The sequence below is a fragment of the Protopterus annectens genome, chromosome 2.part1 (genome assembly GCF_019279795.1).
Source record: "Protopterus annectens isolate FY-2018-M chromosome 2.part1, PAN1.0, whole genome shotgun sequence".
Classification (NCBI taxonomy): Eukaryota; Metazoa; Chordata; order Ceratodontiformes; family Protopteridae; genus Protopterus; species Protopterus annectens.
The window spans coordinates 1,007,546,946-1,007,565,885 of record NC_056729.1 but is presented as its reverse complement, the minus strand read 5'-3'; the positions used below and the strand labels follow the sequence as shown (position 1 = coordinate 1,007,565,885).

The 18,940-nt window shown below is 39.2% G+C and overlaps 1 protein-coding gene across 1 annotated transcript in view; it reads right to left on the bottom strand.

Moving 5' to 3' along the window:
• WDR1 (WD repeat domain 1) overlaps window positions 1-18,940 on the bottom strand; it is a 549,035-nt gene that overhangs the window by 420,601 nt on the left and 109,494 nt on the right. The window contains exon 4 of the mRNA XM_044063522.1: window positions 3,108-3,255. Coding sequence (XP_043919457.1) covers window positions 3,108-3,255 — 148 coding nt within the window. The remainder of the gene's footprint in view (window positions 1-3,107; window positions 3,256-18,940) is intronic.

Genomic DNA, 18,940 nt, shown 5'->3' with positions numbered 1-18,940 from the left:
TGCTTACCATCACCTTGGGTACCTTCTGTTAATGTGCATCTAAACTTTGTCCAAATGCCAATGTATTGGTAGTGGTTTGTTTTCTGCATGGGTAAAAGCTTAACCATGTCACAAAACAAATGCTGTTAACATTTGTTAAAACATTACTATTCAATTTCATACCAAAATTTGGTGTACCTTGTACTATCGATAGTGACCAAAAACCCACTTTAATAATTCTCCAACTAAAATGCTATGCAAACTTTAACGCCAAGTCGAGTCTTCACTGTCCCAACCATCCAGAGTCATTTAAATTAGTAGACCGATTTAATAAAATCCTTAATTAAATTTCAAAAATGTTTTGTGCCAAAACGAACCTTATATGACCACAGGCAAGTATGAAAAGTGCATTTAATACTACAAAAAAATTGAGCCCCTATAAAATATTAATGAAAAGTTCCTTGGCCATTCCAGTTCTTCTCCTGTGCCAAATAAAAAAAAACACTAATTAATGATGCTATACAGTCTTATTGCAAAACTTATTTCTTACAGCACTACCAAAAAACAAAAGCTCTAACAAACCCAATCACTTGGCTGCAGTTGGTGACAGGGCTGGTCAGGAAGTTTTGATTTTGGAAAGTCCAAAAGACTGTAAAAGCTCCAATTTTTTTTCTGATAAAGTGTAAAGGACAAATCTGCCTCAGTAACAAAAAAAAAAAAAAAAAAAAAAAAGAAATCCAGTAACAGGTACTTTTGCATTGTTTTTGTGGCCGTTTCCTTTTACAAACTGGTAAGGATGAATAGTTTCCTGTTGGTTCTTACACAATACATGTGGCAAACTGTTGGGTGTGTTTGCATATACCTAATCATTCTAAAGCAAAAATGTCCATAATTCCAATCCCTGCATCACAGGTGACATTTAAAAAAAAAACAGTGACACTAATCTAACTTGGTGTAATGTGACTGCCTTTTCAAAGGCTCTCTAGCTTGCAACTACAAACTGTAAAAACATACAATGTTAAAAATAACACTGTACCAATAAAAAACAACAAATGCAATAACCAGACATAAGTGTTAAACTCTTTTACACTTAAAAAGCTATCACTGGAGGCATAGCATGGGCATAATACACCATTACTACATTTGCTGCAACTCTGCCTACCTCTGGTTGCTTACAAACTGGTCTAAATGTTGTTTTGTGGGATATTACTCCTGTTATTCAACACTTCAAAAATCCCTCCAGCAGGCAAAGTAAAAAACAGGCAATTCACCGGGCACAGCAAGTCTTTTCAGTCTTAACCCCTGAATATAAAGTGCAAAAAAAAACAATGCTCAAAATGACCAGGTTTGCTCAAATTCTTCAAAAGGTAGCAAACCATTATTTCACATCCTATCAAAACAGCAAATCAAAAAATGACCAAAATCCAAACTGTTAACACAATGCTAGCTACCAAAGGTGGATCGTTGTTCTTATATTAGTGATAATAAAACAAAAAAGTTGGCCAATGTCATGAAGCAAAGGGACAAAGACCTGGACTGTACATTTAAACAGTGGACACTTTTTAAATGGTTGGGCAGTGTATTTAGTAACTGCAATATTAGTACATTACAAGGCATTTTTTTTTTTTGAGTTTTAAAATTTTCTGTCCTCCAAGCTGTAGTTACAAAAAAAAAAAAATATGTCCTTATTCTTCACAAAAGCGTACATTAACTTACGGTTTCTCCATAAATGGAGTTTATATGTTTGTTAAAATTAAAAGGTAATGGATGCATGATTATGCAAAACTTTCACACAAGTTTTAGCCTCATATTTCAAGTGCCTTAAAACTGCATTCAGTTTATCAGTAAATTACAGTGTATGACAGATAACTGAAGGAGAAGTGCTAAAATGGTAAGAAAACGTTACTATGTTTAAAAAAGTCTGGTTTAAAAATGTTCATGAAAAAAGAAAAACATTGCGTCATAAATCTTATGTAAGCTGTGGCCTTCTCAAACTGAGAAATAAGTTGTTGCAAAAATGTCTCAAAAAGTGTGTACTGGTACTAAATGTAACAAGGTCAAAAGATAAAATTCTTGGACCAAATGGTCTATGTTTTAAAAAGGCATATTGTCAAGTGTTCACGTAAAGCTCTAAGCAAAGATCACAAAAGCATGTATTTTAAAATACATCAATTTGTCAAATTCTGCATGCACAGAATTGATAAAGACACTTTACATTTTTTACTTTTTTTATTCTTTAAGACTAAATTTAAAAATATTGTTAGGCAGTCTCAAAGCACTATTTATAAAAAAAACAGCACTTTACACATCCTAAAGCATCAAGGTAAAGCTCAATTTTGTGTTCTTTATCAAGGAATACTTTTTACATCACAGAAATATATAAACCAAAAACAGAAGGAGATCCAGGACTAGTCACATTACTCAGTCTATAGTAAATACCTCCTCTGCCTTAGCCATATGGGTTCTCCCAATCTAGTGAACGATGTACAAGTCAAAGTTGAATTGGGAGAATTTGTCAACCTCAGCATGAGGGACTCTCAAATGTCTTGGAAAGGTCTGGATAAGCATAGTGGACTACATGCCCTTATCCTCAATAACCCTTTCAAAGAATTCAACAAGGGTGAGCAGGTGCAACATTTTACAAAGCTGAATGGATGTGTATCCAGGATAAAAAAGTCACCTTTTATTTTTTGTTTATCAGCTATAATACAGTGTGCCTTGCAAATACTAAGAGACCAACAGCCCCGTTTTTCCAAGGGTAAAAGTAGGGGGACCACATTTATGCAATGGCACCACAACTGACATTCTTCACTACTAGACGACATTACTAGTGGAGAGACTTGGGCTGAAGGAGTTTTGCTAAGAGGGACTCTACACTTCAGTACTGGCAGCCCCCCCCCCCAGAAAAAGAAATAGCAGTCTGAAGGAGAATTTTGTTCAATGGGAATACCTCAGAGGCATTGATCACATTTCAAGGAGTACTAAGCCAAGAGTTTGCATGCTAAACACACAAAAATGCAACATTTTGAGATAAGTCAACTTTGATTAACACCCATTTCTAAACATTTCACAGATGAGCCTCAGAAGGGTTCTTCCACTTAAACTACATTAATGCTTAAAATACTTACTTCTCTCTACCTTCCCCAACAACTGCCATTCGTTTACTATCATCAGACCAAGCAATGTCCTTAATTCTTCCTGCAAAGGGCTGATACTCGTACTTCAGCAGATGTTCCTTCTGTGTTGTATCCCAGATCCTGACTTTTCCAGATGTGTCTGAAGGAAAAAGAATAATGTCAGAAATGCCAAAACTTGGTGTAGATGCACTGACCTAGTTACATTAGTATAGACCATGTATATCCACAATAACTTGGGGGGGGGGGGGGGGGGTGTATTGATGTCTGTAAAAAAAAAAAAAAAAAAAAAAAAAAAAAAAAAACTACCATATTCTGATTCCGGTATTCAATGCAAAAGTAAACTTATTATTTGGTGACAATTTCAAATACCCTCTTCTGATGAAGTAGAAAGTATCTTACAATAAGTGTTACTCTGGACTTGCGAGTTTTATTTACTGCACTTTTTTTTATGGTCCAACTGAGAACAGAAACCCCTTTTCAGGTGAGTCAGGAGAGAAAAGCTTTAAATGATACACATTAGATAAAGATTTATACAGTGTAGAAAAACAGCATTACTACGGTTAAGAAAATGTAAAATTTTATACATGGTGTACAAAAAAATCATTCAATAGTATTTTGAAAAGTCTGCATAGTAATGGAGTCAATGAAGATACCACATTAAGGCACAAATACAGATTGTTTTGAGAAAGGAAGAGTATATATGGATACATACACCCACCAAGTTCATCTATCAGATCCTAAGGTTGCATCTTCTTCTATAAAGGAACATATACTGAAGATTTTAATTGCATAACTGAATATTTAGAATGCAAATGCTATTTTGTTCACAAATATTCCCACTACAGCACAGTACACAATGCAGGTGCTAATATCTATCCAAAAATATGGAACAAAGGACATGTATATATAGTCAATTAACAGATGCTACCTAAAACTTAGTGTACAAAGTCTGCATCCACTCAAACGCTAACAAAATTAAAACCCAGAAGCTTTGTATTGCAAGTTATGGGAAAGCAGCAGCTAGAGGCCTCTTGGTCCATACCAGAAAAAACTCACATGGTACAAAAGAAAGTCATTGGCTAGATAAGACAGGGGAGCAGCAAAATACAGGAATGCAAGTGTGAAAAAGAACTACAGGGAGCAAATGTAAAAGTATTATAAACAGGAAGAGATGGGTCCATCTGGGGATGTGTTTTCCATCTGGCATCAAATCTGGGGAGGTGTTTTCTGTCTGGCATAAGAATGCAAAAAATAGACAGTATAAGGGTCAGCTATCTTAGAATCTGCAGTATTGCCAAGAGAACATTAAGGATCAAGGTTAGTGTACTTTCAGGACCAGAGAAAGTTTCTTGGTTCCCCCTGGACCTCATTGATACACACCCAGCCCCTGGTGCCCAGTGTCCAACAATGGGTCTACCAGCTGGTCTCCAACCCTCCAGACCAAAGACAAATCCCCTCTTTAAGCCACCCCTCCCCTTAGGAAGTATATCCATCACTGCCCTCCCACCTGGAATGGGAACGTCCATCCCTTCTCTGCAGCTCCAGTTGCCCAAGCCACTAACTGAACCCAGGTCAGCTGGGCCAGACATAAGCAGTTTATACCACAAACCTACACCAGTGAAGGACTACATTCATCCTTGAACTGTCAGTAAGCATATCACTTAATGCAAGGGGTTCAAATTTTACATTAGAAGAAAGTCAGTAAAAAAAAAAAAAAAAAGTGGGAATTTGGGGAGCAAGAGAGTGGGAGTTGGGGAAGCACGGCCACAAGCAACAAAATAAATTTTACGTTTTTTATTTTCATACGAGCAAAAAAAGGATTTCCTTAAAACAAAATAGGGGATTATGCACATCTCTTACAGAGCAGGAGAGGCTATAGTGGTGAATACACCAACAGCTCCTATGGAGCAATTTCTGTATCCAGAATGTACCGAGATTCCATTTTCACAGACCACAATATTGTGAAGGAATAATACAATTAGCATCAAGGAAAAAAATTTAACTTTTAAAAAGCTGTGTATAACTGCAAAGTGATGAAAAAGATGCAAAATTTAATGAGCAAATTAGGAAAGGGAGTTTATCACCAGTGTGATCAAACCTTATCACAGAAAAAATGGAGTTTGAAGGTGCTGTAGATGGAATCTGAAGCTTAAGGTACAGAGGGGCACAGGGCATTTAGAATGTGCTTAAATAATTTACCCCTGGTGACAAAAATGCATACAAGCATCAAAAGGTACAAAAACTAACTTTATAAAGTGAAATAGGCTTTTCACACCTTAACATACCACAATGGCTATTGTGCAATATTTTCTTGTTTGCTGTAAAACAGACAATAAGTACACAATGCGTACTACCTTAGGGAATGAAGGTAGAGGGATTAAAGAATTATTTTTAAACTTCATCTCCACCATCACCCCCAGTTACTCCTAGTACTGCATAGTTACGTAGTTAGCTAATCCTAACATGTCCCAGTCATCAGACTAACTGCCTCACAACAAACCATACACTACCCTCTGATGCTCCTAGTATACCTTTGATAGTAATCTGCTTTGCTCTCTACTGCCATGATTTTTTTACAACTCTAGCTGATGCTAGTGTTCCTCAAAGCCATCCACTTCATCCTGAAGCAAACTCAACAGGATGCAAACCTTAAAACATGTTTAGTATGGCTTCGCTAAAGGGTCAAAGGGCTGTAGACCACATCCAAACATACCTCATCTCTTTCCCATCTCATTCACTGCATCCCAACTTCCTCTCCAACCGATTTCCTCTGCCTTGTCTCATCAGCAGCAGTCCAATTCTAAATTGTCAATTTAATTCTTCCCTTAAAATTCCTTCTTATTTCAACACTTCTAACAGTGTGAAGTACCAGTACCACACTAGGGTTAGTACGGATGAAAACAAGTAAATATTAGGTTTGGTACTGGAAGAAAAAAAATATATATATATCAAGGAACATTTAAGAAAGAAGGAAGAAATACTCATTTTAAAAAATAGGATACAACGTTTCCAAGAGGTTTGAATAGGGAATTCTCCTGGAAGGATTTAATGCAAGTAGGTTAAAAAAATATTAAGTTATTTTTTTTAGTGAATTCTTAATTGGACGATTATTTAATTGATCAAATGCATGTATTCGAGTGTATGCTTACCAGCAGAAAGATGTACTCTGAAAAGGCTTTTCTGAAAGCAGAGGCGCCAGAGGAAGTTACTTGCTCTACGTTTTGCTGTTAAAAAAACAACTTCTGCAATAAAAGTTATTTTAATAAATCAGCCTGTGTACTAAACTGAGTGAATTCATCTGGCCTGGAACTTGTGGTGTGAACTTTTAACAGCATGTTGAGTAAATACGAGATAATAATCATTGAAAAAACTGCTAATGAATAAAATCATGGAGTGACATTAGGAAATGCTGCCCTGGGCTGGGTCTTGTAGTATGAAGTATTAAACTAAATAAATGTCCTTAGCTAAAAAACAGAATGAAAATAAAAGGCAACTTATCTGCTAAGCAAAGACACTGTTCCATACAAACAGTAAGAAATACTAATGACCAGTTTATCAGCACATGGAGGAAGACTACTACTTTTGGCAACATATGCTCAGTTAGTTACCACCATAACAGAGGGCTCTGTTGGCTGGAACTAAGTGACCAAGCTCCTGCTCTCATTTGTTGGGGTGTGCTGTCTTAAAAAAAAAAAAAAAAAATCAGGGACAGGCTCCCAGTCTGGTGCAGGCTAATACTATGCAAAGCAAAACTGTGTAGAAAGGTCATACACATGGTCAAACAGATGGTTTTCCTGCTACCTAGGTTAGGCAGCATGCTAACACCTGGACTACCTGCAGTATAGTGGCACAGCGACAAAATTACCACTTCTGTCAGACTGCTGCCAGATCCATTACCTACCCCCTGCATAGTTCTTAGGATGAAATAAATGGACTGTGGGAAGAGGGAATCCATGTTTCACAGCAAGACTCTGAATGTAAGGGCAGAAAGGAGGGCTGTCTTCCAGAAATCAACTAGGTGCTCCATGAAAACAATGGAAAAATAAAGCAGTGAAAAAGTAGTACAGACCACTCAAAAGCACACAGTTCCAAGGCAAAGGCTAGGTCAGGACAAGTAGGCAATGTTTATTGCTCCAGGAGGGATTGTAGCTTCCCTAAACTAGTTTGAGGCTCTCTTCCCTTACTTAATGTAACTGCTGTTTAACCACAGCATGAAAGCTCATGTGGGGGCAGCTATCCAGAGATCACAAGTATGGTAGACCTACAATAACAGCAAAAGTGAAAGAAAACCAGACTTTCTTACATAAATAAAATCTCAAAACAATACAATGTCAAGCATCCTGATTAGGCTCCTATGACAAGGTATGGATCACCAATTCTATACCCACAAAAAACTGCAAATTAAATGCGTTCTTTTGCAGACTACAAATTTTCCAGTTCTACATTCCCTTACAAAAAGCACACATTCCTTTGGTTAACCACACATATTCATTCATTTTCTCATTTTATGCATCAACAATAAAAGAAGTTCAACAGTTATGATCAACCCTTGGCAGCAAATGGGAAGAGAAAGGACAGTATTTTGGAACTTTCTGCAAGCCAAAAATGCGAAGAGATACTTGGAAATGAGCATATTTACAGAACATAAATGTAAATACACATCACAGGCAGTGAAGAAAATTTGCACAAATGCAATTTATGTCCAGAACTGTTCTGAATATGTGCTCCTGTAATTAAACCTCTCTACAGACAAACTACGTCTAGGCAAATTAGAGTTAAACTCCCTAAAAACACACTGTACACTAACAAAATGCTATGGTACATACTAGAGCACTATGTGGCTTTCAAATGTGGTGTAAATGAGTGAGGGGAACTGGTCTCTACTGGCCACATTTATGGACAGTAGTATCCTTTCACAGAGTAACAGCTCTGCAATAACAATGCTCTCCAAAAATCACTGTCACACCTGAACAGGAGCAGTAAGGCTACAGGATGGTTGCAATTCTTTACTTAAAGATACTATGATGGTTCATTAAATACAGTCAAAAGTATAAAGTTTTGCATGTAATCTACTTTAAGTGAGACTTGGCTGTGCAACAGTGTTTATTTTCAGTAAACTTCAAAAACAGCCTTAGGTCTGATACTTCACAGCACTTTTCCAACAGGTACTACAATAGCTAGCTTGAGTATGGGCTTTTAAGACAAAAAGCATCAATTGCCACAATTCCAGCAGCATATTCAAAGGCCTCTCCTAACATCCAATACTAATTAGTGCTACCAGAGGGAGGACTGCGGCAAAAAAAATTGCCTTAAATATGCTACACTTAAAAATGTTTTTGAAAACATGCTGTAAGGATCTTTAAATGTAATGTTAGACACTGTGTACCTATACAATTTGCCTCAGTCTAAAATAGCATTAAAAGTTTCAGCCAGACATCAGATAGTTGTGCTACACATGTGAAGTGCAACTGCAGGTACTCCAGACAGATTCAGAAGACTTGTGGTAGCACCTGCAGAACTCCAGCAGTGTCATGGTTCCTCAATCAAGCAGGCTCCCACAAGAACTTAACACTAGCTGGACTTTTACACTGGATGCTTGGTATTCAGCCCGATTATTAAATCCCCTTTTCCACATTCCCATAATATAGCACATTCCAAGTCATTGTTTCATTAACTCTATCATTTCAATCATCCAAAAGAAGTTGTCAAGCTCCAGATGAACAGCAGTAAAATTTATTGTAGAACAGTAAAACAAAAGTGATACGAAAGCGCTAACTATTAACTCGGACTTCTTCAGACTGATCTGAAGTAGTCTCTGAGTTGATAGAAGTGAGACGAAAGCGCTAACTGGGAATATCTGTTTTACTGCTCTACAATAAATTTGCTGTTCCATCTGAAGCTGGACAATTTTTGGATTTTTGGCTTTTTGTTCATGCTGCTGTAGACGTGAATTATTTATCATGCAAAAGGCCAGATGCTGCAATCTTGAATCAACTAATTCGGCTGCTGTAAACAGTCTTACAACAGCTAAAATACAGAATGCAAAAAATCAACTTCTCTATATTTTGGTCCTCCGAATGAGGTGCTTCAATGAATGAATTAAGAAAAATATGTAATTTACTGGGGAAACAATATTAAGAATGCCATGAAGGATGGACTCAATGGACCCTTTATCAGATTCCACAGTCTGGTTTTAACCACAGGGAGCAATCAATTTTATATCCTAGGTTTTCCTCTTTTACCACCAATGGGTGTTGCAAAGCATAGAAACTGGGAAATGTTTCTCCAGCCATATGATTTCCACTTTAATTGTGGAAAAAAAAGCTACAACCATTGCTTGCGAACACATGGAACATAATGCTTTAGAGAATGGGCAAACTGTACATCAGCACCCTGATTGGAGAACAAATAGTCTCCAACAGGGTATTAATGTACACAATATCCACTAAAAACGAGTCAGACAATACACAGCAGTATATAAAAGCTGCCATGGAGCTCGGCCTGAAAAAAACTAATTGCTGCCATTTTATGGTCACTAAACAGCGGTTTTAGAGTGTAAAAAAAAAATGTGTGTAAACAGGAAAAAACTTCACACTGGATATACTGAAGAAAATGGCAGTAAAGTTACCTTATTCCAACAAGGATTCTCTTCACAAAATGTATACCAAAGTATAAAAAATAAATTTAATAAACAGGGGCACTAGAATTACAAATGGTTAAGCGCTTTAGTCCCCGACATTGTGGGACTTCAGAACCATAACACAAACTTTAAATACACATACAGACCTTTAATAGGTCACATGACTCATCAATTAAAACAGCTACTAGTGTATCATGCAGCACTGTTGCTTGAAACCCTTTCATTTAACTTTTAAAGGGTTAAGTAGTGTTAAAAAAGCATTAACATGAAGATATTTTTTGTATTTATTATCACAGGAAAACAGTAATATTTAAAAAACTTGGGAAAAAAAATACATTTGCATGTATAGTGTTATACAGCACCATTGCTTAAAACCTTTTCTTGTAAGTAAAAAGTAGATAAAATAGCAACCAGGTTATCAATGTGGTCGTTTTAAAACAAAGTTACTGTACATTTAGATACATTGTATTTTTACAATACTTAAATATGTTGTATTTTTACAAGCTTCAACACCAACACTTTGCAACTAGAACCACAGGATATTGCTAATAATGTTAGTTCCCCTTCTGTGACATGACTTAGCCCTTTAAATGTATAGCATTATACAGCACTATTGCTTAAAACCTTATAACTTTTAAATGTATTTTTTTCAAGTTGTAAACACTACTCAACACTACTACAGGGCCTCAGAACACCCCTGGGTGGGCATTAATTGTGCATTAATGCACAGCCTGTCAGGCACTATTGCTTGTGTAATCTTGTCCTTAACCCTCAAAAAGGAAGAGGAGCAGAACACAAGACAGCAAATCTAGATGTTAATCCAGTCATAGCTACGAAAATTGAGTAACTGAATTCTCTACATTTAAAATGCAACTTATTCTGAAGCAGCTCAGGAGAGAGCAGAGTATCCAGCACCAAACACCATGCATACACATATCCCTATTAAACACTGCAAGAATAAGACTGAAGTTATATGCTTTATTTATACGAAGTAACTAGGCAGTCTCAGTCTGTACAAGTTGTGACAGAAGTAGGGGGAAAGATGTCAGAAGGCTGAAAAATGGCCAAAATTACAACTGCTGCACCGAATTTGCATACATACATATCACAACAGCATACAATGAAGATTTAAGTGAAGGAAGAGAGAGCAAACTACAAATCAACAGCAATCAGTAAACGCAGCTATACTGCTGATAGCACCACATTTCCTTTACCAGAATTTAAGATCTGACACTCTGGCTCGTGTCCCCATCTGACCAACAAACCTCCCCACCAGCATTCTGCTCCATTTTCCCACACTATTTATAGGTTCATAGGCGATTACTAGGCTAATATTTAGTTTACATTTGTTAACCAGTTAAAGTCCAGCTGGGCAATTAGCCCGTTTTCAGCAGATGCCTGGGGAGAAATCTCTAACAGTAGTACAAAAAGATTACAGAAATTTTTTAAATATTTACAAATATACATAAGGTTTGACAGTTGCCAATACGGGAATGTAAAAACGGAAAACATTACATTTCCTAAACCTTACTACAGACAGTAATATGAAACTCCGATACACAACTAAAAACCATTGCCTTACTTCTACCAAACAGATACCACAAGATAGCAGAATAGAAAGCATTTGAATCGAAGGCATGAGAAACTCGCCAGGATACCCAGGATATGACCATATTAAATTGTATATAGGATGGGGTAGCATCAGGGTAGTGGGTCTTTGGGTGTAGGAGCCCACAGTCATTTTCCAGACTGCCTCTGTCCATAAGGGACTTGCCAGTACCCCAGAAGTGAATTTATGATTCCCCCCCCAGAAGTGAATTTATGATTCCCCCCCATCCATTTTATTCAAGTTCTTTTTGAAGAGAATGAGGGACGGGCATAGTTTATGAAGATGGGACGTTTGTTCCATCTTGTAAATATGTAACATTTTCATCAGGGCTGGATTACAAAAGGCATTGTAGGTCGAGCATAAAAGTCATCTTTCAATAAATGAGAGAGAGTAAAGGGACAGGGTCTTTAGTCTGCATAAAACATGCATCTATGCTTTACAATTTTCAGTGAGAAACTGGTGTAAGTGCCTGGTTACGTACATGAAGGGAACATTGTACTCAATTAAGGGCCTGATGAAGGCCAACTACAATGGCACTATGACTTCCTTTGAGCTTGATGCAAAACAGTTATTTATAATTTGAACCACATAGGATTTCTCACTACTGTAGCTACCTGGTGGCCAAAGTTTAGGTCACCATCACACCCCTTCACCACCATGTCACGGACCCATCTCATTCTACCAGGGTCAACAACCCCTCAGACTACTCCATTCCCTTGGGAAGATGGGATAACATGCTGGAAATGGTGCTGCAATCCATCTACAGGATTAAAGTTTTCACTTTATGACTTGCAAATTTTCAACAGCAAGCCCAGTGATACCTTTGGGTTAGGTATCCAATGGGCACTGCTCAGGGCCATCGCTCAGTTCCACAAATGGCATAGGCTTCAGATACCCTACCCACTCTAGCAACACACTGCCACTGGCTCACTGACCTCCAATAAAACTCAAAATGATGTACATATTTCCAAACTTGAACCTCTCCCCTCCCACACTGACAAAAGTGACCGTTCAGATTCTGTAGCAGAAAAAATGATTCTGAATCATATTCAGGGCTCTATTCCTCCATGTTACACTGTGGCTGTGCTGTTCATAATTTTGTAATGCAAGTTACATTCCTAGAGACAATGATTTCTACTTCACAGGCAAACATTTTACTCAAACACAGTGAAAGTGGAAGTCTAACCTGAAAATACACTGCAACCATTTTAGAAATTAAATTCCCATACAAAAAAATAATGTACCAACTGCTATATTCCAAAATGTTAACCAGTACAACAGGACCGCCACCAGAGAAATGCAGAACATTATCCTCAACTACTTATTCTGTTTTAGTCAAACAAGAAATACTATTACACACAGAACCAAACACTTGCATTTTCTGGCATCCTGCACAACAATACAACTTTGAATACTACACCAACTCAAATAACATCTGGCTGGTGTCTATTTTGTTTGGGTGTAGACAAGCACAATGAAAGTTGGGCTGTTTTTTCAATGGCATATTGCACTAGCATTGCTTTACATATCAGGGAAGGTGTTCCACCCAAGGGGCTGCACAACCTCACTATACTATATGCAACTCATCACTGCACAAAGGGGAAAGTGAAAGTCCACATCTCTCAGACACAGACACATGCATGACTAATTTAAATGTAAAGACAGACTGTACGAAGCGATGCCTAAACAAACACCAAAAGACTGCAACACAAAAATAATTTCCTTTTGCAATCTTACAAGAGAACAAAAAACATCTCCAACATCAAATTTGCCTAAACAGTGTTAGGGTTAGCTGTCATTAGCAAAGTGGTACAGGGAGAGCCAATACCGAATAACTCTAACCCTGCCCCTACCATAATCCTGCAGGACCCCCCCCCCCCACGCAATAATCCTGTAGAAAATACCCCACTTACCACTAAAGGTAGGCTCAGTCACACTTCAACAGAACACTAAATCTATTCCCTTAGAATAACCCTTGCCTAAAACTATAACTCACACACAAATCATGCACACACTCCTAACCTCCAATGACTAAACTAGTCAATATATCCAAACATTTTAGCATTAAGGCAAGCTCCACTTACCTCTTACAAATCACACTACTTCACTCGGGAAGAAAAAAAAAAAAAACGCACACTTAGAGATGCACCACATTTACATCCACTGCTAAACATTTAACAAACCTAACTGACAACATAGAGGTCTACAAATCGCTAGGATTCCACTAAAAATGGGACAGCCCAGTTGGCCATTCCTGGTTAGACAAGTGTGTGTACACATACAGGCCCCATTTTTAGTGAAATCCTAGTAACAACTCCAACACAAATAAAGAAAACAGCAGGTGTTGAATAATGAACAAGGTTTAATTGTACTAAAATAGCATAGTCCTTAAAAGCAACATGTATGATTGTGTTGCATACATGAAATAAATGTTCTAAAGCAAATATCAACACAAATTAGTACCCAGTGTAGCAAGTGAAAAGGACTTTGCTGCACAAGAGGGATATAAAGCAAAGGTTATGCACTGATGGCTTAGTAAGAAAAGTATGGGTGATGCCCAAAATTGCATATCTAACTGTACTGATGCAGGTCATGTCAATTTTCTTTATTACTTCAGCAGGAACTTATTTGAAATTTTACTTGTGAATGACTATAGCAAAGAAGCAAATAAATATGTGCTGTCCCTGGTACCATTTGGTCCAAAACAGCTAGTGCTAATTCAAGGCCCAGAAAAGAAACAGTAGAAGTAAAGGGAAACTATTTTTTACTCCTTAGTCAAAGGGGGAAGATTATGTCCAACAATGTAATCCCTCACCAGTGTCCTCATTTTTCCCCAATCATAGGTTCTTCATAGGTTCATACTAGGCTATCTGCCCAAGGGCATTTATAAGCCTAGCCCATAGATATGTGGCTTTCGCCACCCCTTTAGTTTGAATAAAACTATGCCTATTTTGCTGTGCCTCTGTCAAGCAGTGACACTGAAGTAATCCCTGGGGTATATCGGCGATCTCCCATCCATTGGTCAAGATTCCTCTTGAACTTGGCCAGCGAGGTGCTCTGCCTCACATGTACCGGGATTTTGTTCCACAGCATAGGGAGTCTCTGGGTGATGAATCTGTCTCTCCAGCACGTCCTATTAATAACCGTGTCAAGGTTTAAGTCTCCCGCCCTTGTGGTTCTGAGGGATCTAGATTTTTTGAGGTGAAGCATATTCATCAAATCTGGGTTTGACATGGCCTTGTATGTCAGGCACAGGTCACCTCTGAGCAAGCGGTATGAGACTGAATAGAGCTGGAGTTCTTTCAGTCGGGCAGCACAAGACATATTTTTGAGACCCTTTATCCTCTTGGTGAGGAACTTTTGGGGCCTTTCCAGCTGCTGCACGTGTCTGGTCAGATACATTCTGAATGGGGCATTGTACTCAATCATAGGTCTAATGAGTGATGAGTACAGGGGGACGATGACCTCCCTTGATCTAGATGTGAATCCCTTCATGATCAGGTGGGCAATGTAGAAGGTTTTCCTGACTACTTTAGCAACATGAGTGTCAAACGAAAGGCTAGTGTCAACCTGGGTCCCCAGGTCCCTGATGACTTCTTCTGTGCTCAGTGGATTGCCACCTATATGGTAGCTAGGGGTAACCTTGTTTTTCCCGAAGGGTATGACTATGCATTTCTTGGCGTTTAACTTTAGGCCATGGCTCTGGCACCAGTTATCCGTTTCTGTGAGGCCCTTCTGAAGGATATCTGTGTCAGAAGTGTTTTCGACTATGGCCCAGTTTGCAGTCATCTGCAAACTTTGTCAGCCATAACCCTCCTGTGTTTGCTTGTACTTCAGAAAAGTAGATGCCGAACAAGAGTGGACCCAGGACTGAGCCCTGTGGTACACCACTTGTGACAGGCTTTGAGTCTGACATGGCTCCAGCAACTCTGACCCTGTGGGTTCTGTCACTTAGCCAGTTTGCAACCCATCTTGTGATGTATGGGTTTACATTCAAGCTGATGAGTTTTTCGATGATATCTGAGTGGGGTATTGTGTCGAAGGCCTTTGCCAGGTCGAGGTAGGCTGTATGGACTGCCTTACCCTCATCAATGGCCTTGGCGACTGTTTTGAAAAAGTCAACCAAGTTTAACAGGCATGATCTGCCTTTGACAAAGCCAAACTGGGTTGGATCCAAAGTCTGCAAGTTCCCTATGTCTTTATGAGTTCCATTATGATCCTCTCCATGGCTTTGCAGATAAGGCTTGTCAAGCTAATGGGACGGTAATTTCCAGGGTCGGTGGAGGCACCGCCCTTGTAAAGTGGGACCACAGTCGCCGTGCGCCACTCCTTGGGTACGTATCCTGAGGTGATGCTAAGATTAAACAGCTGTCCTAACTGCGGGTTTAATTCCTCATTGAGTTCGTGGAGCACGCAGCCGGGGACACCATCCGGTCCCATGGATGCTGTGTTTTTTGCCTTGGAGAGAGCAGTTCTCACCTGGGCGTTGGAGAGGTTTGGGGGGCTACAATCCTCTGGTATAGATATCTCTCCTTTTGGGGGGGGGGGGATGTCTGCACTGAACCTGTCAGCCAGTATGTTGGCAATGTGTGTAGGTTCAGTAATCTTCACATCATTTTGGACTAATTCTGAGCATATCTGGGAGTTTCCTCCTAGATTTCTAACATAGCTAAAGAAGGCCTTATGATTGTCTTGTGTCCTTGGCGATTTTTCTCTCAAAATTAGCCTTGGATGATTTTATGAGAGCTCTTAGTTTTTTTTACTTATAATGATCAAAGGTGTCTTACCTTTCAAGGATTTTGCTCTCTTGTAGTAGCTTCCTCCTTTTGTTGTAGAGCTTGTTTATGGCTGGGGTCCACCAGACTGGACGCTTGCCTTTGGTACAAAGAGTCTTAGTTTTGTTTGGGATTGCCTGATCCATGCAGTCCTGTAGGTGCTGGTAGAAGGCATTTGTAAGTGATTCAGCGGTTTGAGTAATGTTTACCACTGGCTCAGGGGCCTTAAAGGAGACCACACTAGTTTTTAGAAGTGTGAAGTCGGCTTTTGAGAAGTTTTTCACTGTGGTCTTTTTTATTTCAGGTGGGGGCGGGATGAGGACCTCCAGCGAGATTAGTTTATGATCTGATCTCACCAGTGAGGGGTATACTTCCGGTGATGAACATTGTGATCCCATGTTTGTGATGATGAGATCAAGTATGTTTTCTCCTCTTGTGGGGATGGTGACTAGTTGTTCCATGGCATTTGAGTTTATGAACTCCAGGAACCTTTGGGCTAGAGAGTTTGGGCTTGAGTAGTGTTCCTTGTCTATATTAGGGTAGTTGAAGTCACCTAGTATGATGGTGTTTGGAGATACATTTATCCCCTCCAGTGTTTTCAGGAAGGCCATGTGAGGTTCCTGAGTTTGAGAGGGTGGCCTGTAACATGCTACAAATTGCAGAGCAGTCTTGCCTATGGTTAATTGCACCTGGATGGTCTCCGATGCATTGTGCGTTGCCACCAACCTTGAGGTGTGGGTGTCCTTTATGAATATGGACACCCCCCCACCTTTTTTGGTGTTGTCCGGATTTTGGGGCCGGAACGCATGATGAGGTGAAACCTGATAGTGCTGGGGTGCTCTCAGGAGCCTTGAACCAGGTTTGTCTGTTTGCAAAAAAAAACAAAAAAATACTTCACTGGAACAACTAGCTAGGAAAGATCAGATTTTGCTGATCCCTGGGCTTTGTATTTGGTTTGTGTTCCTCCATTAACACGGAGAGGGATTATAAAGACATCTAGAGGACTGCATACACCCAGAACAGCCTGGATTCCAAGTATCAAAACAACTTTGAGGAAAACAAGCAAGGGGGTCAGGAGCAAGATGCATTTTAAACTGGAAAACCCTATTGGCACATTTTTTTTCTTGAAAAGCTAAAGGTATCATGGAGAAGGGAAAACTCCACAGTGCAAACTGTAGCCCAGACTTGGGATATCTCCCATCCTCCAATGGTCTTTTCCTTTTCTTTCCTGTGCTTATACAAAGTAGAATCAGACGGAACAGCCCTTTCAGAATCAATGAGTTTCTGCTGTCCTGTATAGTACAGGGGCCAATGTCTTAAATCTCACACACATTGTGTGGTTTGCCTTGAGGTGGTTTATGCTGATACAAAGTACACGTCTTCAGGAAGAATCCAAAGCCAAATTTTATACTTGTTTGAAAGCCAGAAGCCTTATCCCATGACCAAAACATTTTTTTAAACCAGGGTAGTGCACAGATTACAAATGACAACTGCAGGCACAGCCCAGGAGAGTACACTCAAGCATATAGGATTTTCAAAATAACACAGGTCAACAAGTTTAAACAATTGTTAGAATAGGGATACTGGAAGATCGCCCATCATAGTAAGAACAAAAGATATCAGGAATATAAGCAGGAGTGCAATAAATGAGGATGTTTGGATCAAATCTTGGGCTAACAACTGGATCATATCTTGAACCATCAAAAATTAAAGACAATTACAAAAGTAAGTACTACTCTAGAAAGTACAGTTTTGTACCTACCATAAATGTAGATGTTCAAAGATCCACATTGCTGCAGTCATAACCTGTGGGTAGTCCGCTGTCCTCGGTCGGCCCGAATACCAAAGTATTAGGCTGGCGTCGGTCATGGGCGCTCAGATCTGACGTCAGTGCGTCATGGTATTAAAGCGCATGACCGACGTCATATCCTCAGTCTTTTCTTGCCCCAGATGTCAGAAGGCCCTAAAAAGAAAGGCCACAGCCCAAAAATGGAAAAAACCTATGTACAAACAACCTCTACCACCCAAACCATACAACCACTCCAAACTAAAGAGGGGAAGGAGGGAGGGTAAATTGGACTGCAGCAATGTGGATCTTCGAACATCTACATTTATGGTAGGTACAAAACTGTACTATGTTCTTCATCTCACATTGCTGCAGTCATAACCTGGGGGTAGAATCCCAAAGCAAAGGTAAAGGGAGGCTGGCAAAATCATACAGCACTGGGAGCTGCTAACATGCCCTGCAAGACTGCAGTGGCAAATCCAGCCCTAGATTTGGAATAAAGAGGGAGATGGTAATGTTTAGAAAGTGTGCACTGAACTCCAAGTAGCTGCTTCCAAAATATCTTTAGTAGCTACACCCCTTAAAAAGGCAGTAGAAGTGGCAGTAGCCCTAGTGGAATGAGGTCTGATTCCAGCCGGAATCTCCTTACCATGATTAGAATAACAAAAAGCAATACAATGGCCAATCCACTTAGAAATAGTTTGTTTCGTAACAGGTTTCCCCTGAGAGGCCAAAGCAAAAGAAACAAATAACTGTTGAGACTGTCTGAACCCTTTAGTCCTGCTCAAATAACGCAACTGCCTGTGAATATCCAAAGTGTGCAAACTTTTCTCCCCTTTATTTTGGGGATCAGCATAAAAAGTAGGCAAATGAATAGATTGGTTCAAGGCCACATTTGAAACCACTTTAGGCATAAAAGTAGGATTAGTACGCAGAGATACCCTATTCCTTATGAAAAATCAGGAAGGGTTCAGCTGCCATTAGAGCTTGTAATTCAGAAACCCTTCTAGCAGA